Source organism: Schistocerca gregaria, chromosome 10 (genome assembly GCF_023897955.1).
Source record: "Schistocerca gregaria isolate iqSchGreg1 chromosome 10, iqSchGreg1.2, whole genome shotgun sequence".
Classification (NCBI taxonomy): domain Eukaryota; kingdom Metazoa; phylum Arthropoda; class Insecta; order Orthoptera; family Acrididae; genus Schistocerca; species Schistocerca gregaria.
The window spans coordinates 149,089,047-149,113,558 of NC_064929.1; the positions used below are offsets into that span (position 1 = coordinate 149,089,047).

Consider the following 24,512-nt stretch of genomic DNA (forward strand, 5'->3'; position numbering starts at 1 on the left):
TCTATAAACCTATACCAGGCCAGGGGAAGCAGCTGTTGGGTCTTCAGGAAAGCCTCCTCCATGCGGCCCATGAAGAGGTTGGCATAGGACGAAGCCATCCTGGTTCCCATGGCAGTTCCCCTGATTTGTTTGTAGGTCTGGCCTTCAAAAGTGAAGTAATTATGGGTGAGGATGAAGTTGGTAAGTGTGATAAGGAATGAGGTTTTTGGAAGATCTTCGGGTGGGCGTTGGGAGAGGTAGTGCTCAAGGGCAGATAGACCATGGGTGTGTGGGATGTTTGTGTAAAGGGATGTAGCATCTATGGTGACAAGAAAGGTTTCAGGTGGGAGAGGAGTGGGAATGGATTTGAGGTGTTCTAGGAAGTGGTTTGTGTCCTTGATGTAGGATGGGAGTCTGCGGGTGATAGGTTGGAGGTGTAGGTCTACCAGAGCTGAGATACGTTCTGTTGGGGCTTTGAAGCCTTCTACAATGCGATGGCCAGGATGGTTCTCTGTCTGCCTAGGAGATGTCCAATACCCAATAGCGGAGCATGCCCTCCAGATTAATTCTAGGGACCTAGGAACCTGCTACACCGTATGTGCCATTTGGCTTCTCCCACCCAACACCAGTCCCTCTGAACTGCGGAGATGGGAACTTGCACTCCAACACATCCTGTCATCCTGCCATCCCCCTGGACTGAACCTACGTTAAACAACCTCACTCCCATTTACTCTTCAGTCTTCTCCTCTTTCCCTTTCCTCTTTAGCCATTCAGGCATCTTTTCATCCTACATCTTTATACTAAATACCTCTTTACTTCTGTATGCATCCTCTTTTGTTTGAAGCTGGCACAGTACCTACAGAAGAATATCTTTGGCTTCCCTCTGACAACCATGCCTCCATCCTTGCTACCCTCCCTGTTTTCCTTTCCGTGTTGCTTCATAACCTGGGTTGTGAGTACTTAAATCCACTTTCCCTTCTTCCCTTTCTTTCCCCTCTCTCCTCCCTGATGAAGGAACATTTATTCCAAAAGCTAGGAACTTAAATTTTTGGTTGTTTTTTGTGTATCTATTGGCTGTACTGAGCTGAGGTAAGTACTGGCCAGCCCCTCTATGTCTTTGTTAGTATTTGAAGCACAAAATTTTAACATTTTATGGAAATGACATCGTAGTCAGCATAATTGCTGCTTTTTAATGAGCTAATGAATTCAGTTATTTCATGTGGAGTTGTTTTTCAAACTGCACACATAAGTCTAATGCATCTGTATTTGGATGTTTATTGATAGCTGTAAATGTTCCTGCTTCTATGAGGAAATATTCATTGAATTTGGTGGCCAATGATCTGAAATTGGCACAATTTGTACTAGAACTATTTTCAGGGAACTCAGTTTCATTTGGATCATTATCTTTGATTACATCATTTTGAATAATGATTTTTGCCTTATTAATAGAGTATTCATTTTAAGAACATAGCACATAAATGTCTTTTTTTTTTTTTTGAAAAAAAAAAAAAAAGGTGGTTGATGTGTGGTGATTGGGGGGGGGGGGGGGGGGGACGACTCAAAGTGCTGCATACATATACAGGTTTTCAGAAATTCCCATTATTATACTTTGATTATATGATCTAAACTTTATTGGGCATTGAATTTTGTTGTTAACATTTAACCATCATGGCTAGAAAAAACAGTACCCTGGTGGTTTCACTGTTGAATCACTGTAGGATTGTGGTCAAAAAACAAACATGTAGCTCTAAGTCCTTCAATCCTTACGGGGCATTTGACAGTGGATGACAATTCAAAATTGGACATCAATGCCTCTAGTTGTTCTCTTTTAATACCGTCTGGCTGAAACTGACATTAAAGTCTTCCAAACAATGATTCTCCAGTTAAGTGTGTATAATCTTATTATGAAATGTTGTCTGTAGTGCCCAGAGACAACAGTGGCCTTGTGTGTGTGTGTGTGTGTGTGTGTGTGTGTGTGTGTGTGTGTGTGTGTGTGTGTGTTTGGAAATTCATCCATCTTCCCATTTTCCTGGTTGGACACAAAATATTCATCTTTTTATTTATAATACTGCTGATGTTTTGATGAATGACACTAAATGGATTATCTTCAATATCCATGGCTTTGTCTAAACTACAAACAAAGGAAAATCCAGGATGGAATGTAACAGTGTAATGAAAAGGATAGTTGCCACTTACCATAAAGTGGAGATGCTGAGTCACAGAAAAGCACAACAAAAAGACTGTCAGGAAGTTAACTTTTGACCAACAAGACCTTTGACAAAAATAGACAAACACACACACACGCACACACACACACACACACACACACACACACACACACACACACATATGCAAATGCAACTCACACACACACACACATGACCATAGACTCTGGCAACTGGAGCAGCTGAAACAAGCTTTCTCTTTTATGAGGATGGTATTAATGCACCTGCCAGAGGTATGGAAACACATGTAGTGTCTTATTGTGATACAACCTTTATTTGACTGACAAGAAAGAAAGAGTAATTGTAAATCAAATGAAAACAATTAATGTCCATTTTGGAACCAATTTTCCAAGGGATCTCAGAAGGCTTGATACTAGTTCCTTAGCGATTCCTGTTGTGTGTCAGTGCATCTATCTATGAACCCAAGAAAAAGTTGTAATTTACACTCATTCATCCATCGCAAATTTCACTCATGAGTTACAAATTGATTCATTTTGCTGCATCCACTGTTCCTTTAGTTGATTAAAATCCAATGTTTTCTTTCTATGCAGATGATAAGGATTTTAATGAACATCTTGAATGTTACACATCGTAGGATGATATGTCTGCAGGGTGTACCAAATCCTTAGGATTATAAATTATACAGACAGTACATAAATGTAAAATTATGTCATCTCAGGTTTTATTAAACATTTTATGCAATATTGCCATCATTACTTTAAAAGAATGTCTTAAGTTACAGTTTATAAAAAACAGTCTCATATGCATTTCATGTATGACCAATTCTTAGCAGCTAAACTGAGCTACTATTTGTTGCAGTGAAATTGCAAACAAACTGTAATAATAATTGGATTCCTTCATATTACTTATTGTTCGCTGTATTGTCTTTGCAGGCAGACTTTCAGGAACAACAATGGATGCGGGTACTTCAACTGCAGCAGAGACACAAAACCCAGGAATGAATAATAGTGAGAAGCCAAAAACATTTGTAAATGATGAGAATGTTGCTGTATACCCAATGAGCCGTGCAACAAGTAAGTATTGCATTTATGACCTATGTACTTTGTTTAACCACAGTAATTATTTTATACTATATGAAACTCACATAATCAGTTATTAAAAAAGTGTAAACTTTATCAGTTGTAGGTTATTGTATGCAAAAGTTCAAACCTTTCAAGAGAGATTATGAACTATACCTGTAAAGGAAACATTGAAGTTAAAGTACAACAACGTAGGAAGTGTAGGAAATCTGAAGGATTTTGAATTTTTCTTAATGAGGACTAACAGAGACTCAAAGACCAAGGAAGGAAAAAGCTGAAACAGAAATAAGAAATCAAGTTGAACTGAAAATTATTAAAAACATATGCCAGAAAAGTCCCTTTCTGAGGTATCCTGTCATAAGAATTTGCAGTTGGATTACAGCAGGTTTGTGGGCTAAAAGTCTGAATGTAATGAAATGCATTGTGATTTTGCATCCTGGTCATCCCTTGCCCGCCTACCGCTCAGTTTGCCTGACCAACGTCTGTTGTCAACAGACTCAAGTGCAATTGCATTGTCTTCCTCTGCTGAGACAGTCTCTGCTATCTCTCCACTTAACATCACCCATTTCTAAACCATAATTGAGTTCCCACAATGAAGTTTCACTCTGCATTGGAGTGTATGCTGATTTGACACCTGGCAGACTAAAACTGTGTGCCAGACAGTAAAGTACTACCAACGGAAAGCTTCACTCTGAAAAGAATTCCCTGGGCTGTAGCTAAGCAGTTTCTTCACAATTGTGTGATTGGATTGAAGAGTTGCTAGATAACAGAACGCAGCATGTCATTCTCAATGGAGAGAAATTTTCCGAAGTAAGGGTGATTTCAGGTGTGCCGCAGGGGAGTGTTGTAGGACCATTGCTATTCACAATATATATAAATGACCTTGTGGATAACATCAGAAGTTCACTGAGGGTTTTTTGCGGATGATGCTGTAGTATATCGAGAGGTTGTAACAATGGGAAATTGTACTGAAATGCAGGAGGATCTGCAGCGAATTGACGCATGGGGCAGGGAATGGCAATTTAATCTCAATGTATATAAGTGTAATGTGCTGCAAATACATAGAAAGAAAGATCCTTTATCATTTAGCTACAATATAGCAGGTCAGCAACTGGAACCAGTTAATTCCATAAATTATCTGAGAGTGGGCATTAGGAGTGATCTAAAATGGAATGACCATATGAAATTAATTGTTGGTAAAGCAGATGCCAGACTGAGATTCATTGGAAGAATCCTAAGAAAATGCAGTCCAAAAAGAAAGGAAGTAGGTTACAGTACCCTAGTTCACCCACTGTTTGAATATTTCTCACCAGTGTGGGATCAGTACCAGATAGGGTTGATAGAAGAGATAGAGAAGATCCAGCAGAGAGCAGCATGCATTGTTACAGGGTCATTAACTAACCATGAAAGCATTACAGAGATGATAGATAGACTCCAGTGGAAGACTCTGCAAGAGAGACACTCAGTAGCTCAGTATGGGCTTTTGTTTAAGTTTCGAGAACATACCTTCACCGAGGAGTCAAGCAGTATATTGTTCCCTTCTTTGTATATCTTGTGAAGAGACCATGAGGATAGAATCAGAGAGATTAGAGCCCACCCAGAGGCATACCGACAATCTTTCTTTCCACAAACAATACAAGACTGCAATAGAAGGGAGAACCGATAGAGGTACTCAAGGTACCCTCCACCACACACCATTAGGTGGCTTGTGGAGTGTAGATGTAGATGTAGATGTAGGTTAATATTCTTTCTTCTGGGTTTGCTAGTCTTGGAAGATGTGCAGGATAACTTCTGTGAAGTCTGGAAAGTAGAAGAGACCTGCTGTTTGATGTGAAGATGGGCCACAACTCTTGTCTGGACAGCTCATTTGTAAGCACATTGCCTGTGAAAGTCAGTTCCAAGTTTGAGACCCAGTTAAGCACACAGTTTTAATCTGGTTGGAAGTTTCTTTCATGTATATTAAGGTTGTCAGACATATCAAAACTATGCCTCTGTTATTGCAACTTGCCATTCTCTTCCTTTTATTGTCATTTCTCACATATTTGTTTTTGCTATGCACATATTTCTATACTTCCATAGTTCTCAAAACTATTAACTCATTTCTTTAATTTTTATCTGTGCTTATCTTTACCATCTGCTAATCCATTTTTGTAGTCTTTCTGTATGTTGTGTAGAAGCAAGTTTCGCTGGGTCCTGATCCTTACAACTCAGATCAGTCTTCATTCTTTTTACTGAAGGTTTATGTGAACTATTAGGGAAAAAAGCTCAGTTTTTGCCTAAAAGTAGTGTGACAGATATTTAGAACCATTGTGCTCACCATATCTGGTCCACTAGGACTTTTTTTCCTCACTCCTGCAATGAATAGGTACATAAAAGGGAAGTGTTTCCAAGAAATAGAAAAGATGATAAAAATAATTTTGAATGTATGACAATGAAGGCAGGAAGTGAATCATCCCTGAACTTGGATGGTTCAGTCAGGAAGTGTGTCCTCTCAAAAGGCCACATTCTGAGTTTGAGTACCTGTCAGCCACATGGTTTTAATACATAAGGAATTTTCACAAGAGTACACACTCTGCTACCATATGAAAGGTTCACCTTGAAGTTTTATGTGAAAATAATGGAAATTCCTAGGTGGAGCAGTATGGAAAATTAGGCAAAGCCCAGCACTCACCTCTAGCAGATCAATGCATGGAGCACAGTAACACCTAACAGAAAACAGCATTCATGCGTGCTCTTTTTCCAGCATATGTCAGAAGACTGAATGTAATTAAATGCATTGTGATTTTGCATCCTGGTCATACAGAGAAGTTGCGGCATTAGAAAATTGTAGCGAAATGCAGGAAGATCTGCAGCGGATAGGCACTTGGTGCTGGGAGTGGCAACTGACCCTTAACATAGACAAATGTAATGTATTGTTAATACATCAAAAGAAAGATCCTCCTTTATTGTATGATTATATGATAGAGGAACAAACACCGGTAGCAGTTACTTCTGTAAAATATCTGGGAGTATGCATGCGGAATGATTTGAAGTGGAATTATCATATAAAATTAATTGTTGGTAAGGCAGGAACCAGGTTGAGATTCATTGGGAGAGTCCTTAGAAAATGTAGTCCATCAACAAAGGACGTGGCTTACAAAACACTCGACCTGTACTTGAGTATTGCTCATCAGTGTGGGATCCGTACCAGATCGGGTTGACGGAGGAGATAGAGAAGATCCGAAGAAGAGCGGCGCGTTTCGTCACAGGGTTATTTGGTAACCGTGATAGCGTTACGGAGATGTTTAGCAAAATCGAGTGGCAGACTCTGCAAGAGAGGCACTCTGCATCACGGTGTAGCTTGCTTGCCAGGTTTCGAGAGGGTGCGTTTCTGGATGAGGTATCGAATATATTGCTTCCCCCTACCTATACCTCCCGAGGAGATCATGAATGTAAAATTAGAGAGATTCATGCATGCACGGAGGCTTTCCGGCAGTCATTCTTCCCGCGAACCATACACGATTGGAACAGAAAAGGGAGGTAATGACAGTGGCACTTAAAGTGCCCTCTGCCACACACCGTTGGGTGGCTTGCGGAGTATAAATGTAGATGTAGATGTACACACACATGACCACACAGACACCCAAATGCACACTCCCCTGCCCATGGCAAAACTAATTATTGATACTTGAATATTGAAAGCAGTTGAAGTATGCAATAAGGGGGTTGGGGAAATGAGACAGGTCTTTGGACAGATGATTTATGGGCCACACAATAAGATGATAAAAGTAAGGAGGGTACTACAAAAAGAAATGAAGAAAGCGGATGAAGGGGGGAAAGGGGAAGGGGAGAAAGGAGAGAATGGTGAAGATGAAGAGGGAGAAAGGGAGGGGAGGGAGAAGGAAGAGATGTTGAAAGGGGGGAGGAGATACAGAGAAGGAGGGGGGTGGGTGATTGCCCATGTAAGGGGGTGCCCGGGGGGGGGGGGGGGGCGAGAGGGCATGAGTAGTGAAAGAAGGAAGTGCATAATCTGGATGGAGAGGTAGTGGTGTGGATAGAAGAGAGAAAGGAAAATGCAAGATGAGGCAGTGGGCACAGGTTAGCAGAGGTTTAGGCCAAGAGGATTGCGAGAGTGCAGGATGTGTTGTAGAGAAAATTTCCACCAGTGCAGTGCAGAGAATTGTGCTAGCAGAGAATATCTGAATGGCCTTCATAGTGAAGCAGCTGTTGAAATTATTTGTATTGTGGTGCAAGGAAGAGGCTTTCTGTCAGTCTCACTATTCATGGATATGACATCTGGAGTGGAAAACAGGAGATACTGAAATATACCAATAACCTCACCAGAGCCTTTATTGACAGACAACATCCTATCCATCTCATCAATAAACATATCCCCTGTGCCACTTCCACATTCTGCAAAGTAGAGTTCTGCTGCTCCTCCCCCTCCCCCTCCCAACCTAAAGAATATATTTTCCCATCCCTAGTCCAAGCCTACTCCCAGTCATGCACAACATGGGTCGTTCCCTTGTGGTCACACTAGACATTTCCCATCCAGTAAATACAGGGGGATTTGTGAAAGCAGCTATTTTATATATCAGCTATGCTGCAATTACTGTACAGTGTTCTGTGTGGGCATGAAAAGTAATCAACTCTACTGTGCTTGTATGATTGGCCACTGCCAAACTGTTGCAAACTGCAAACTTGACCAGCCAGTTGGTGAACATGCTGTACTCCACAGTAAAAATTTCTTGAACAACTGCTTTACTACACAGGGCATTTAAATACACCCGTCCAGCACAATTTTCTCAGAACTATGCAGTTGGGTATTGTCTCTCCAACACATACTGCACCCTCGCAATCCTCCTGGTCTAAACGTCTACTAACCTGTTCCCACTGCCTCACCTTAACTTTTCCCATCTCTCTGCTGTCCACACTGGTCCTCTTCCACCAGATTATGCACTGCCTTCTCCTTCTACTCATCCTCCCTCCCCCCTCCCCATGGCCCCCTTGTGGTCATTCTCCCTCTCCCTCAGCCCCTCCTCTCTCTGTCCCCTTCCTTGCCCCCCTTTACAAGCCATCTCCCTTCTCTCTCTCCTTCCTTTCTCACTGTTCATCTTCACCTGTCTATACTTTTTCCCCTCCCCTTTCCCCCCCTTGTTTTCCCGCCCCCTCTCCACTTCCTACATCTCTTTTTGTTATACTTCATCTCACTGTGTGGCCGCAGAGCCTGTCTCTTTCCTGCTACCCCTCCTTGCATCCTTCCCTACCCCATCCCCATATTCAACAGTTCAGTCAACTGCTTTCAGTGATCAAGTGTCAATAATTAGTCTTGATGATTTAAATAACAAAAAACTGCACCAGTGAATTATTTTTCTGTGCTTAGCACAACACATTTCGATAAGTAACTCATTTTAAAGTGCATTTGTTTACATGAATATTTTTGGTGGTGTTTGCGTGGGTGATTTTCTCTCTGTGTTGCATTATAAATGTCTTTTTTAGGTTATACTGCAATCAGAAAATCAGATAAAATGAATTTTGTAGTGTTTTTATATGCTAGTGTTATTAATAACAGTTTTGTTTTTCATGGCCACGAGAGTGTGTGTTGTGTGTCTGTGTGATTGTGTGTGTGAATCTGTGTTCCTTTTTGGAAAAGAGCTACATAGTGCTTGAAAGGTAGTATGAATTCTGTCTTCTTGGATGTGTTACTGTGCTCCACTCATCAATCTGCCATAAGTAAATGGTTGCTTTTCCTTAATTTTATGTACAGTTTCATATGAAATAATGTTTACAAAATGAAGCACTCCAACCTAACTCTTGAACCAAATCAAAACAACATGCATTAGAGGCTAGTAACAAGCTAAACCTATCACTGGAGCCACTCTACCTGCAGGAAAGGAATTATACTTACTTTTGAGCCCCTACTTCTCCTCCCCCCTTACACACACACAATGTGTGTTTGTCTTTGCAGAAAATGTGGGGAGCAACTCAGAATTATAGAATACATAACAGACTTAAGGAGTTTTCTGGAGGATTAAAGCGAGGATGAAAAACTATTTCTGGAAACACCATTTAGCAATGCTATACTGCTTGAGTAGCAGTTATTGACATTTTCCTGATCTGATTTGTGGTAATAGGTCCATCATAGTTGTAGGTTCAGATGTTTAGTGTACAAACTAAACATGCTGTTCCCATTTTCCCCAATTAGCTCTCAATGATTGTATTAATACTTGAGTATTTACAGACATTTCCTAGGACCTCCAAAATTTGTATCATTTCATCAGTTGTGCTTTCAGCAAATTTTGGAAATAGTATCTATATTCAGACAACCATTTGCCTCAATTTCAGTGTATATCTACCTGACTAAACATATACTATGAGAATATTTGGAAACTTAAAAGTGTGACACATAATGTATTTCATAGTAAATCAACAGTTGTGTATTCCAAAAATTTTTCAGGAACGTATATTGTTGGGAAAATCATTTCCGCATAATTGTAGTACAGGTATTTGCAAACTTAGTGCAACATTTACACATTTTTTCATCACATTAATCACTTTTTCAGGCAAGTGTTGGGAAGTTTACATATGTGAATTAATTTGGTTAAAATAACTGTATAAATTCCAATGGTTTTATTTATTACGACTGGCTTTGACTTTAAATTAAAGTCACCTTCGAATACAAGCCCCCTTTGGTTGGTGCTTAAAGTCACCTACGAATGTGAGTCCCCTTTGGCTGGTACTGGCAGTTTCTCAGCTGTTCTTGTGGTAGCATGAATGTAACAGCAGTTGGGCACCCACCTAGTAGAATTCTATACAAGGCATAAATGAACCATTGCTAACATTTGGTTTAAGAATCATGTAACAAGGTTGTATACATGAAAAAGACCTAGATATGTTGGAAGGTTTCAGATTGATTACATAATGGTAAGGCAGAGAACCAAACCATATTTTAAACTGTAAGACATTTCCAAGAGCAGATATAGACTCTGACCATATTTTATTGGTTATAGTCTGTAATTAAAAACTGGCCAGTTGCAAGTAGGACTCATACACTGAGCTTCCTGTACCAACTTAATTATGTGTATAGACTGTTCATCCATTCCGGGAATCAAGAACCTTGACTATTTTTGCTTGTTATCGATATTGATACTGGCAAGATATTGGTCCCATGGATTTCATTACTTCTGAGAATGTTTTAATTTCAATAACATAAATGTGACATAAAGTCATACAGGAGGCAGGTGACCATTATTATAATAATCGATAGTTCTCTATTCAGGCAGTGGTAAAAGTCCAACATCAGGCAAAGAATGATTTTGTTGCTTGTATGATGTATTTTGGAATCTATACTTCATCAGATATCCAGCAGTAATTAGTGCACATCCATACAGCATTTCAAATTGAATGTGAAACAAACATTCATAAACATACACCAGGAACATGATTTTAAAAATTTGAAAATTGGATGTATAAAGCCTGGGATATTAAAAAAATTCCCCATTATTTTTTCATCACAGCTCATATATGAGCTTGTGAAAGTCTGCCTGCTTAACTAAATGATCAATGTGTCTGTCTGCCACATGGAGGAGCTCACTTCAGTTCCCAGTACTGTCAGCAATTTTTGCTCAGTTGGAGGACTGGAAAGGGATGCACTCAGGATCAGTATGCCAACTGAGAAACTGCTTGAAGGAGAAATAGTGATTCCAAGGTCTGGAAAGTGGAGAATGGCTGGTTGTGCTGGGTTGGGTTGTTTGGGGGAGGAGACCAGACAGTGAAGTCATCAGTCTCATCAGATTAGGGAAGGATGGGGAGGGAAGTTGGCCGTGCCCTTTCAAAGGAACCATCCCAGCACTTGCCTGGAGCGATTTAGGGAAATCACTGAAAACCTAAATCAGGATGGCCGGATGTATGATCGAACTGTCATCCTCCCGAATGTGAGTCCAGTGTGCTAACCACTGCGCCACCTTGCTTGGTCATTTGTGCTGACCCCATAATGCCACTCAGTAGAGGATGACACGTGGTGGTCAGTACTGTGAGATCCTACGGTTGGGACATGAAGCTACTTTTACTTTCTTTATGAGCTTGTGAATATGTGACACTTGTAAATTTATATTTCTATGTCACCATGTGTGGTGGTGGTGAGCTAGTGAGTAAAGTACTCAGTTCAAGCTCTGAAGTTCTGGGTTCAGTCCTGTGCAATAACGAGAATTTTTTCCTCACTCTAGTCCCTCCAGGGTGACCATTGGTCCATGCAGCGTGCTATCAAATTGAGTACAGGGAATCTTCACCAGTAGTTAACAGCAGGGTAACAGGTTGTCATTCTCATTCACCTAGTGAAATGATGAATGAGAGGTTGTACTGAAATGTTATATTGTATATAAAATTAGCATTTTCTTCTCATATATTACCGTTTCTCTTATTTCTTGATGTTTGTTTACCATATTTGCCTGTCTTAAGTTTATTTCTGTAATAAATTGTAGGTTCCTTCTTTAGACGAAGTTCCAAAGCAAATAAGGATGACAAACCAAATAAGGGTGACACGCAATGTACAATGCAGCATATAGTGTTCCCAAGGGACAACTGTCCTTACAGTCCAAGCCTAACATCACTTCCTTTAGATGAGTCAGACATTGAGGTAAGCATATTTTCACAGACTTATTTTCATATTTGCTAATATAAGAAAAATTCATGGAACAATTGAAGTGTGGCTTACTGCTTAGCAGGCAACTTAGCAATGAAAAACTTAACTGTAATCATAAACTGTCACAATTCATATTTAGATATATACAGATTTTAAACTCTTTTAGTACATGTTTCCTATCTTAAACTGAATCTTTGTACAGTGTCAATCTGAGCTAGTTTAATGCTCTCCATATTAACAGATTTTTGTGATTATAGTACAGTTCTTAAGGAAGCTGTTTGTGTTCCTCCGTAGCACAGCAGTAGCATTACTGCCTATCACACATGGAAGCCTGACTTCAATTTCCAGCAGGGGACTGGGTGTTGTGTGTCCATCATCATTTTCATCATCACTGACACGCTAGTCGCCGAAGTGGCATCAACTAAATAGACTTGCAATATGGCAGCCAAACCCCAAAGGGGTATCCCAGTCAATAAATGTCATACGATCATTTAATTTCATTTTGTGTTCAAAAATGCAGCAAGGCAAAAATGTGATTAGTGTTGGCTTCATATACTGACAGCATAGATCAGGCATATCCAACACACAGCGTCCACAGGCCGGATTCACATACTTACTTAAGCTCATAGGCCGCCTCATCACAGGATGTGACAGAAGTGCTCCTGGTCAAAACTATAGCATTCACAATATGCAGCATCTAGTTTCTTATTTTTAAATGTCAGACATTTTGCGAATAAACTTGGTGAAGACATGCGGAACTGCATGAAACTATCCCTTTCCAGCCTAAGTTGTATAATTTCAGAGAAATATTTTTTTCCATGTTTCCATACATAACAATTGAAATAAGAATATTTGATCCTTTTTTTTTTTTAGTTTTTGGAGGGAAACTTGGGGTGACTCCATATGACTTCATGGGGTGGGATTTGTTTCTTTCATTCAGGGAGTTGAGATTTCAGTGTCTGGTGATGGAACCCAACAAAAAAACTTTAATTATACAATCAGATGCAGTTTATTAAAGAAAAGAAAAACCGAAAATAATCTGTAAAAGAATTCAACTTGTATTTCAAAGCAGTTTAACAAGGTTTTGTTTATAGTATGGTTGTTACTTTACACGAAAATTTATGATACATTTCCTGTCTTTGGTGGAAAAAGAACGTTTATAACATTTGTTGCATTTTGTTTGAGAACTTCCTTTAATACACAATTTATATCTGGCCTTGGAATATCAATATATTTTGATTCTCCGACTGCCCAAAGTTTCACAGGTTCCACTGGATTTATTCCTTTGTGCCATGCAAGGATGACAGATTTATTATCATAACATTTCATTGCTGCTATGTTCCTTTGTGTTCAATTCTGTAATTGTGTGATACTTGTCCCTGCTTTTTGAGCTCACTGTCCACTTTTGTATTGCACCACTGAAGTCATGTGGATCTAACAGTTCGAACAGCCAAGATTCCCAGATCTTTCAGGGCAGTAACGAAATTGTAAGAGGTGAACCATTTGTTGGTAAATACTTTAACATTTTTATGTTTAGGTAGTCTTTCCACCAGCTAAATCACTACATGACCGCTTATACCTAGAACAGTATCAGTACCAGTAGCTATCGATTCCATGGGAACAAATACAGGCAAAAACTGTGGCGCAGGGGCATTACTGATGGGGATGTCACATAATTCTGGAAGATACGAGTTGGTGCCTAGAGATTGGTCGATGGGAGGCAGTGCGTCAGTCAACCTTGCACCATTCCCAGAGCCATCACCTGGGCAAAATGCAAATATGTATGAGAACATAATTTTGGGAATTGTGTTATAAAATATTAATTTTTCAATTATGAAAAGTTTAATATTGAAAAGGTGACCATACAAAAAGGGAATGGGAATGGCTAACACGTTTTCTTTCATGAATGATGAGGATATGCAGATGTAGTGTCAGTGCAGTTAGAAATCATGTTAAAGTGATTTGCAGTCACAGAAAGAATAAAATCAAGTGTTCTGCACAAGCATGTTATCTAAATCTATAGCTTAACTCACCTTCACAATTTTAGGGTGAAATTGTTTTGTGTTAATATGAGCAAAGTAGATAGAGCATGTGTCATGGGCTACACAGTTGAGACTGTAATTAGTAACGCATTTGTCTTGGGAATAAGTTTGCCCCTCAAGAAACTGACTAATCTAGATGACCAATATCTTGAAAAATATCAAGCAGCCAGGCTAAAACATTTCCAGCAAACTGATATGAAAAGGGTAGGTGCAGCTTAAGATGTATCTATAGATGTGTCTTCATGATGCAGGAACTTGTCTGCCAACGTGATACTGTTTGTGCTTACACCAGCTAAAAGTATCACAATAACTATAAGAAAAGCAGTTACAGTGCTTCTGCTTCCTCATTAGCTGCTGTTTATCTTCTGCTGGTAGCTTAATATTTGCTCACTTACATAGGCATTTTTAAAAGAAAACAGCTGTCTGCATCTGTAACAACAGAGGCAGATTTATAATACATTACAACTTCAGGGCTGCTAACAGGAATTTTCAGTCCATGTTTGGCTTACTAATTTTCTTTTGAATTGTTGGAGATTTCCAGTTTCTTGCCTCATTGGATGGGATATTACAGAATACAGCACCAGCACCAGCACAGAATACTGCACATAAATGACAAGTGGACAAGGAGGAAAAGGCTACATTAAAAATACTTTTGTGTCTTGTTTTGTAACTGTGCAAATAACAGTTAAGCTGAAACTGATTTTTATTACCATCAACACTGATGAGTGAATGTAATAACAAGTGAGTGTTCAGTATAACAACACCCACAAAGAGCATGTCAAAAGATATGTACAAGGGTCACTCCAAAAAAATGCACACTATTTTTCTTTTAAATCCATCTTTTATTCTACATGTTTGAAAGTTTTACAGTGTGTAGATACATCTTTTAGGAACAATATTTTCATTTCTCCACATAATTTCCATCCCTCTCAACTGCCTTATGCCATCTTGGAATGAGAGGCCTGTATACCCGCACAGTAAAATTCTGGCCCAACCTGTTGGAGCCACTGTTTGGCAGCATTCACAAGGGAGTCATCATCTTCAAACCTTGTTCCACGAAGAGAGTCTTTCAGTTTCCCAAAAAGATTATATTCACATGGAGCCAGGTCAGGACTGTAAGGCGGGTGTTTCAGTGTTGTCCATCCGAGTTTTGTGATCACTTCCATGGTTTTTTGACTGACATGTGGCCATGCATTGTTGTGCAACAGCAAAACATACTGCTTTTGCCGATGTGGTCGAACACAACTCAGTCGAGCTTGAAGTTTCTTCAGTGTCGTCACATATGCATCAGAATTCTGCTTGGCATGACGTCCACAAGCAAGAGTCCTTCGGAATCGAAAAACTTCGTAGCTATAACTTTTCCAGCAGAAGGTGTGGTTTTGAATTATTTTTTCTTGGGTGAATTTGCATGATGCCACTCCATTGATGGCCTCTTCATCTCTGGTGAAAAATGATGGAGCCATGTTTCATCACCTGTCACAATTTTTCCAAGAAATTAATCTCCACTATTCTCGCACTGTTCCAAAAGTTTGCTGCATACCGTTTTTCTTATTTCGTTGTGAGCCACTGTCAACATCCTGGGAACCCATCTGGCACAAACCTTTTTTAATTCCAACACTTTTAGTATTCTGCAAACACTTCCTTCCCCTATTCCAAAGTAATGTGACAATTTGTTCACTGTGATGCGTCTGTCAGCAGTCACCAGTTCATAGACTCTGTGCACATTGCCTGGAGTGTGTGCAGTACGGGGCCTGCCACTGCGAGGACAATCCTCAATATGCCGTGCGCGCTTTCATCATGTAACCTGCTTGCCCAATGACAATGCATTAGGTTGCATCTAGAAATAATTCTTATAGTTATCTATATACAAGTAAGTAGATCAGCAGTAAACAAACTTTATATAAGTATGTGCTACATAAATAGTGAGCAGTGAGTGCTTCTGTCTGCTAATGTACAACTTTACTCCTTCTGTATCACTGAAAGGTTTCATTCATGGCAGGTGTTCAGGACATGATGTACCAATGTACGAACTTTTGTCACTCAAACAGTTGACACAAAATGCACAAAGCATTGAGGCAGAATCGCTTCAGCCAAGACATCTACTGGCACAGGGTTTTGCTGGCACAGTAAGCAGTCTTGTATTGGCTACCATATATGTCTAATGCTCTCATGTTGTCCCATTATAGCTGAGTCTGATTGATGTTGTCACGTCACAATGTTTTGTGTGACCTGGATAAGAAGACCATCTTGCCTCATTCTCGCCCTTGTAAAGGCAGCAACTGCATGTTTAAGAAAAGTATAACTTCTGGATTAAAAACTTACATGATTAATCTGAACAGTTGCCAGGGTTTAAAAAATACTAATACACAGTGCAATCGATGCCGGAATGTGAATCTTTCTTTAATTTGTATTGTGTCTTGTAAAACTTTTTACATAGTTTTCTGCATGTCCCAGCTAACCGGTAGTGATTATAGGAAGGCAGTTGCTTTGGTTTCAAAATATTTGCTGGTAGATGAGGGACAGCCACTTCACATTTAATGTACCCCAAATGAAGTAATTGCATGGATTCAAGTCTGGTGAACACATTGGGCAGAGTAGCAGCATCTGTACACCATCTATCTCCTGTCCAATCCATCACTGCCATGGTCTGTCATTGCCGCAGCTGTCAGCTTAAAATTACTCTGACCTCTTTGCAGAAGTGAGGTATTGCACCATCTTGTTCCACTGTGAAATTGTCATTGTCAGTGTTCAACTGCAATAACAACCATTTTGTAAGCATATCCAGATACAACGGCCCTGACACTGCCTGTACAGTGAAGAAGGATGGGCCATAGAACTGTCTTCCCTGCAGTACACTTCATACTCACTTTGGTTGAGTCATGTATGTGCTCCATGTAACAGTGGGGTTTTTCTGCTCTCTATTCACATGAAAGACTGCTTCCTTACTAAAAGCTAGTCTATCATTGAAACAACCTTCTTCCAGATATGTTTACAGTGCAGCACTGAACATTGTGTGCAGGCTTTTATCTTTATCTGTTAAAGCTCAGGATAGTTTTAAGCTGTATAGCTCACCCTCAGATGCACACAGTAACAAATACCATAATTTGGTTTGAGATGTCTCAGTTCTTTGTTGCCTCTGAGGTTTGCTGCTTAAGGCAATGGAGATCAGGTTCCATGATTCAATTCACTATCATTTCTGACACGGCAGCAGCTCTCCCCCCCCCCCCCCCCCCCTCCCCCTGCTTCAACATTTTACTACAACTGGTGCATATAAATGCAGTTGTCAGAAGGATCCATCCTCAATTTTATACTAAAATTACACTTGACCATAGTGACAGACTGATGTTGATGATAACCATAAGTAAAAAATGCTTTGTGCTATTTTGTGAGTCTATAGCTGTGTAAAAATACAGGTTACTTTTTATAATACAGTAATAATGGCAAACTGTCACTGTTAATAACATTATTTATGAAGAAGAAGTATCCCCTTATCTGTTTTGAATGAGCAGCTCATACTCCGATGACTGTTCACATTTAAAATTGTACATAGGCTAAGCTTAAAGGCGATGTTCGATGATTCTCAGTGTGACAAAAGGTCCTTGGAGTTGATGCCTTACATTCATAGTTATGTTCAATTATGTAATACAGCCTTTTTCTTACACCATTTCTGCCATATGGCACCCATCACCCCAAGGAGTGTTTAACACAATGAAAGCAATGAACTTCACATGTACAGTATAAACTTTATGCAATTTTAAATATGAACTGCCATCTGTTGGTTTGAAGTTGTGTGGCCACTTGCTGTTTTTGCTTTATTGTAATAACTAGCTGTGCCCAGCCATACATTTCTGTGTCACAATCTGCTTAAATACAAAAGAAAGAAAAGAGAAAACACATTTTTCTAATATGCATGGGAATTGGATATACATTCTTACCTCCTTTCTCCCCTGTCTCTGTCTATCTCCCCTTTTCTTCATCCATCTCCTTGTCCTCCCCCTTCTCTCTGTCCATCACCTCCTCCACCTATCCCTATCCATCTTCAGCTCGCCCTCCCTCCATCTTCTCATGCCCCTCTCTCCACCCACCTCCTCCTTCCCATTTTCTGTGTCCATTTTGTCACACACCTATGTCCATTAGCTTTTCACCCCTCTTTCCCTGACCTTAAGCCTTATTTATTGTTATTGCAAATTCCTGTACTAGTAGTCTAATCTAATCATAAACCAGTAAGCCATATATATCAAAAAGTATATAGTCTGTATGTGCCTAAAGATATACACTCCTGGAAATTGAAATAAGAACACCATGAATTCATTGTCCCAGGAAGGGGAAACTTCATTGACACATGGGGTCAGATACATCACATGATCACACTGACAGAACCACAGGCACATAGACGCAGGCAACAGAGCATGCACAATGTCGGCACTAGTACAGTGTATATCCACCTTTCGCAGCAATGCAGGCTGCTATTCTCTCATGGAGACGATCGTAGAGATGCTGGATGTAGTCCTGTGGAACGGCTTGCCATGCCATTTCCACCTGGCACCACAGTTGGACCAGCGTTCGTGCTGGACTTGCAGACCGCGTGAGACGACGCTTCATCCAGTCCCAAACATGCTCAATGGGGGACAGATCTGGAGATCTTGCTGGCCAGGGTAGTTGACTTACACCTTCTAGAGCACGTTGGGTGGCACGGGATACATGCGGACGTGCATTGTCCTGTTGGAACAGCAAGTTCCCTTGCCGGTCTAGGAATGGTAGAACGATGGGTTCGATGACGGTTTGGATGTACCGTGCACTATTCAGTGTCCCCTCGACGATCACCAGAAGTGTACGGCCAGTGTAGGAGATCGCTCCCCACACCATGATCCGGGTGTTGGCCCTGTGTGCCTCGGTCGTATGCAGTCCTGATTGTGGTGCTCACCTGCACAGCGCCAAACTCGCATACGACCATCATTGGCACCAAGGCAGAAGCGACTCTCATCGCTGAAGACGACACGTCTCCATTCGTCCCTCCATTCACGCCTGTCGCGACACCACTGGAGGCGGGCTGCACGATGTTGGGGTGTGAGCGGAAGACGGCCTAACGGTGTGCGGGACCGTAGCCCAGCTTCATGGAGACGGTTGCGAACGGTCCTCGCCGATACCCCAGGAGCAACAGTGTCCCTAATTTGCTGGGAAGTTGTCCCTAATTTGCTGGGAAGTGGCGGTGCGGTCCCCTACGGCACTGCGTAGGATCCTATGGTCTTGGCGTGCATCCGTGCGTCGCTGCGGTCCGGACCCAGGTCGACGGGCATGTGCACCTTCCGCCGACCACTGGCGACAACATTGATGTACTGTGGAGACCTCATGCCCCACGTGTTTAGCAATTCGGCGGTACGTCCACCCGGCCTCCCGCATGCCCACTATACGCCCTCGCTCAAAGTCCGTCAACTGCACATACAGTTCACGTCCATGCTGTCGCGGCATGCTACCAGTGTTAAAGACTGCGATGGAGCTCCGTATGCCACGGCAAACTGGCTGACACTGACGGCGGCGGTGCACAAATGCTGCGCAGCTAGCGCCATTCGACGGCCAACACCGCGGTTCCTGGTGTGTCTGCTGTGCCATGCGTGTGATCATTGCTTGTACAGCCCTCTCGCAGTGTCTGGAGCAAGTATGGTGGGTCTGACACACCGGTGTCAATGTGTTTTTTCCATTTCCAGGAGTGTATTATAGTAATGTGTAAAAATTGGAAGTAAATTGGAAAGGTACATTTTGAGATTTTTTATAACCAAAAATGTTTCCATATGTACACATTAAAGAATTAGATACCTAAAAACATGCTCATATTAGAATTAAATGTTGTGTCAGAATTTCAAAGCAATTGGTCAAGAAAGAGATTAATGCTTTGGAACAAACCAACATTTACATTTTTATAATGTTTCCCCTTTTATTACATAGATATTACATATACACCATATCGTGTTCCAGTAAGTATATAAAAACACTTGAGTATTTGAATGCAGTGTTGTATCAAAATTTCAAAGCAATCCATGAAGAACGTTTGGATATCTGAAATTTTAAAGAGACTAATATCTATGTTTGTATTTACGAGGGTTGGAACTTTAATAGTGACAACTATTTATTTACATCTCGTACAGACTAGATACATGTTTCAAAGTTTTACTGACCTTCAAAGTACTCACCAGTATTGTGTATAACTCATTGCCATTGATGTGGAAGTCGTAGGATACTCTTAGCAGTGCCAGCGGTGCGGTCCACTACCCGATGAATTTGTAGCAGTTCTGAAGGGAATGCCTCAAAGTTTCTCTTTCAGTTTAGAAATCGAGTGGAACTCATGAGGGCTTGAGTCAGGGGAGCACAGTAGGTGGTATAGCACTTAGCAGCCCCACCAGTCAAACAAATCAGTAACGGCTTGCACTGTATGTACCTGAGCATTGTCCTGCAAAATGATGTTCAGGTCCTGCAGAAAGTATCATCACTTCTGTCTCTATGCTGTTCATTTTTGAAACCTAAATTTTGAGAACATCTCCAAGGAAGTTTAGAGTACTGGAACCACTTTTTGTATTTTTTTTTTTTAACAAAAAATAAGTATCTAGAAACACACCTGTATTAGAATGCAATGCAATGTCAAAATTTCAAAGTAATTCATTGAGAACTTTCGTGGATACATTTGAACAAACATATTTATTTATACTGATTAACCAGTAAAAGATGCTCTCGCCTAACCACTGGCCACCACTTTGTCAACAGTTACAACTGCCATCTGATGGCAACTGGAGTAAAGCAGAACGAAACATTGACAGATCTTTTATTCAACGAAACTTTGACAGATCTTTTATTCATTGCTACTACGTAATAGTCATATGTTTTCCATTGTCACTTGAAAAATCATGAAACCTTAACAATCATTTATACTAGCCCAGCATCAACAGGAGTTATTTTGAGCATAATGTTTTGTATGTTTGCACAGTACATAATAAGGCGAGCCCAGCTGGCCAAGGCAGTCCTCCCAGCGGACGAGTCACTCTGCCCGGTAGAGCGCTGGCAGCTGCGCACCCACCACAGGCACAGTTCCAGGTCTGGCCGCTCCCGGTCCTCGGGGTGAGGAACCCTCCATTTCTGATAGGCAATGTAATTTGCTTATAAATGTTGTACCATATTTTCTCTTTAAACATCTGTATTTGAAATCGCTCTTGTCCTGCTATTACATAAATACATGAGGTGATCCAGGTTCATATACTGAAACAGTATGATGTTTATATTCATTCGGATGCAGTTTTTAATTTATTAATAATTCCATACAAGTGTACCGGTATGAAATTAGCGTTTTTTTTTTGTGAAAATGAAACACTAATTTTGAATTGAAAAGTAAAAACATTTTATTTAAAGTACTGACCACTGCTTTCTATGCATTTTGACCACCTTTCTGGCAATTTGTGGACACAACGCCAATAGAAATGTTCGTCTTTTGAAGCAAACCAATCAGACACCCAATTTTTGACTTCTTCGTAGAAATCGAAGTGTTCCTCAGCCAACACGTGTACCATTGATGAAAACAAATGGTAGTCGGAAGGGGCCAAGTCTGGTGAATACGGCAGGTGGGGTAGCAACTCCCAGCTAAGTGTTTTGATTGTATCCTGAACCAGTTTTGCTTTGTGTGCAGGTGCATTGTTGTGTAAAAAAATTACTTTGCCATGTCTTCTGGCCAATTCTGGTCTTTTGTCTATCAATGCATAGTTCAAATTGATCGTTTGTTGTCTGTAGATATTAGTATTCACAGTTTCACTGGGTTTTAGAAGCTCATGATACACTACACCTTTCTGATCCCACCAAACGCAGAGCATTGGCTTCTTGCCGAATTGATCTGGTTTTGCAGTCAATGTTGATTGTTGACCCGGATTAACTCATGATTTCTCCCATTTAGGATTCTTAAAATAAATCAATTTTTCATCGCCAGTAACAATTCGATGCAAAATTTATTTTCTTTCATGTCTTTGAAGCAAAATTTGACAAATGGTTTTTCGGTTTTCCATCTGTCTTTCATTCAATTCATGTGGCACCCATTTTCCACACTTTTGGATCTTTCCCATAGCTTTCAAACAGTCAGAAATTGTTTGTTGTGCAAAATTTAGCATTGCTGCCATTTGCTTCTGACTCAAAGTATCATCTTCATCCACCATTGCTTGCAATTTGGCGTCTTCAAACTTTTTTGGTGGTCTTCCACATTCTTCATTTCTCACATCAAAATCATTATTTCTGAACCGTTGAAACCATCTTTTGCATGTTGCTTCTGATAGAGCACAATCACCATATGCCTCGACAAGCATTCGATGCGACTCTGCAACACTTTTTTTTCAAATGAAAACAAAAAATTAATGCTTTCCACAAGTTATCACTTTCTGGTACAAAATTTGACATTGTTAACACGATGAAAGCATATGATGTTGTTTGTTCCATGACTTGGTGTATACTAAATGTCTTTGACAGATGTCACACCAACTAAACAAACAAAAATTAAGGCTCATTCACAACAAATGTTCCCTATCGATACATTTGTATCTTAACGCTCGTTTCATACTGGTACACCTGGTAATTCATTTGTGCTGTCTGAGACTTTCCCAGTGTAATAGCTGCTTCAGTGGTTCACAGGCATTGTATCAAATAATGTTGTGAAAACTGCACAATGTTTCAATGAGACAGCTGCTCATCATCTTCAGATGTTTACTGATGTGTTGTTGCAGTCACTCACAGATATACGCGCTGGCTCGCTAGAAGAGCATAGGTGCCACAGGGTGGTGCTATAATGTCTACATCTACATCTACATGACTACTCTGCAATTCACATTTAAGTGCTTGGCAGAGGGTTCATCGAACCACAATCATACTATCTCTCTACTATTCCACTCCCGAACAGCGAGCGGGAAAAACAAACACCTAAACCTTTCTGTTCGAGCTCTGATTTCTCTTATTTTATTTTGATGATCATTCCTACCTCTGTAGGTTGGGCTCAACAAAATATTTTCGCATTCGGAAGAGAAAGTTGGTGACTGAAATTTCGTAAAAAGGTCTCGCCGCGACGAAAAACGTCTATGCTGTAATGACTTCCATCCCAACTCGTGTATCATATCTGCCACACTCTCTCCCCTATAACGCGGTAATACAAAACGAGCTGCCCTTTTTTGCACCCTTCCGATATCCTCCGTCAATCCCACCTAGTAAGGATCCCACACCGCGCAGCAATATTCTAACAGAGGACGAACGAGTGTAGTGTAAGCTGTCTCTTTAGTGGACTTGTTGCATCTTCTAAGTGTCCTGCCAATGAAACGCAACCTTTGGCTCGCCTTCCCGACAATATTATCTATGTGGTCCTTCCAACTGAAGTTGTTCGTAATTTTAACACCCAGGTACTTAGTTGAATTGACAGCCTTGAGAATTGTACTATTTATCGAGTAATCGAATTCCAACGGATTTCTTTTGGAACTCATGTGGATCATCTCACACTTTTCGTTATTCAGCGTCAACTGCCACCTGACACACCATACAGCAATCTTTTCTAAATCGCTTTGCAGCTGATACTGGTCTTCGGATGACCTTACTAGACGGTAAATTACAGCATCATCTGCGAACAGTCTAAGAGAACTGCTCAGATTGTCACCCAGGTCATTTATATAGATCAGGAACAGTAGAGGTCCCAGGACGCTTCCCTGGGGAACACCTGATATCACTTCTGTTTTACTCGATGATTTGCCGTCTATTACTATGAACTGCGACCTTCCTGACAGGAAATCAAGAATCCAGTCGCACAACTGAGACGATACCCCATAGCTCCGCAGCTTGATTAGAAGTCGCTTGTGAGGAACGGTGTGAAAAGCTTTCCGGAAATCTAGAAATATGGAATCAACTTGAGATCCCCTATCGATAGCGGCCATTACTTCGTGCGAATAAAGAGCTAGCTGCGTTGCACAAGAGCGATGTTTTCTGAAGCCATGCTGATTACGTGTCAATAGATCGTTCCCTTCGAGGTAATTCATAATGTTTGAATACAGTATATGCTCCAAAACCCTACTGCAAACCGACGTCAATGATATAGGTCTGTAGTTAAATGGATTACTCCTACTACCCTTCTTGAACACTGGTGCGACCTGCGTAATTTTCCAATCTGTAGGTACAGATCTATCGGTGAGCGAGCGGTTGTATATGAGTGCTAAGTAGGGAGCTATAGTATCAGCGTAATCTGAAAGGAACCTAATCGGTATACAATCTGGACCTGAAGACTTGCCCGTATCAAGCGATTTGAGTTGCTTCGCAACCCCTAAGGTATCTACTTCTAAGAAACTCATGCTAGCAGATGTTCGTGTTTCAAATTCTGGAATATTCCATTCGTCTTCCCTGGTGAAGGAATTTCGGAAAACTGCATTCAATAACTCCGCTTTAGCGGCACAGTCGTCGATAACAGTACCATGTCATTGTTGACAAATCGTGGAGGATGATGACATCCAGTGCCCCCTACCAGAGAAATGGGCCACTGTCTTCAAATGTGCTCTACGGGAAAAGTGTGGTTGAAAATTGAGGGCGAGTGTGTGCACATCTGTGTTGGTGT

The 24,512-nt window shown here is 40.7% G+C and overlaps 1 protein-coding gene across 4 annotated transcripts in view; it reads left to right on the top strand.

Annotated features, from left to right (window-relative positions):
- Positions 1-21,180, top strand: part of LOC126293354 (uncharacterized) — a 220,065-nt gene extending 198,885 nt beyond the window's left edge. Inside the window, exons 15-17 of one of the 4 annotated variants that reach the window (XM_049986555.1) lie at positions 3,098-3,238; positions 11,704-11,858; positions 20,883-21,162. In XM_049986555.1, coding sequence (XP_049842512.1) covers positions 3,098-3,238; positions 11,704-11,858; positions 20,883-21,017 — 431 coding nt within the window. In that variant the 3' untranslated portion in view covers positions 21,018-21,162. Of the gene's footprint in view, positions 1-3,097; positions 3,239-11,703; positions 11,859-20,882 lie in introns of all 4 variants that reach the window. The other 3 variants (XM_049986554.1, XM_049986556.1, XM_049986557.1) reach the window with 3 other exon arrangements.
- The last annotated feature ends 3,332 nt before the right edge of the window (positions 21,181-24,512 follow it).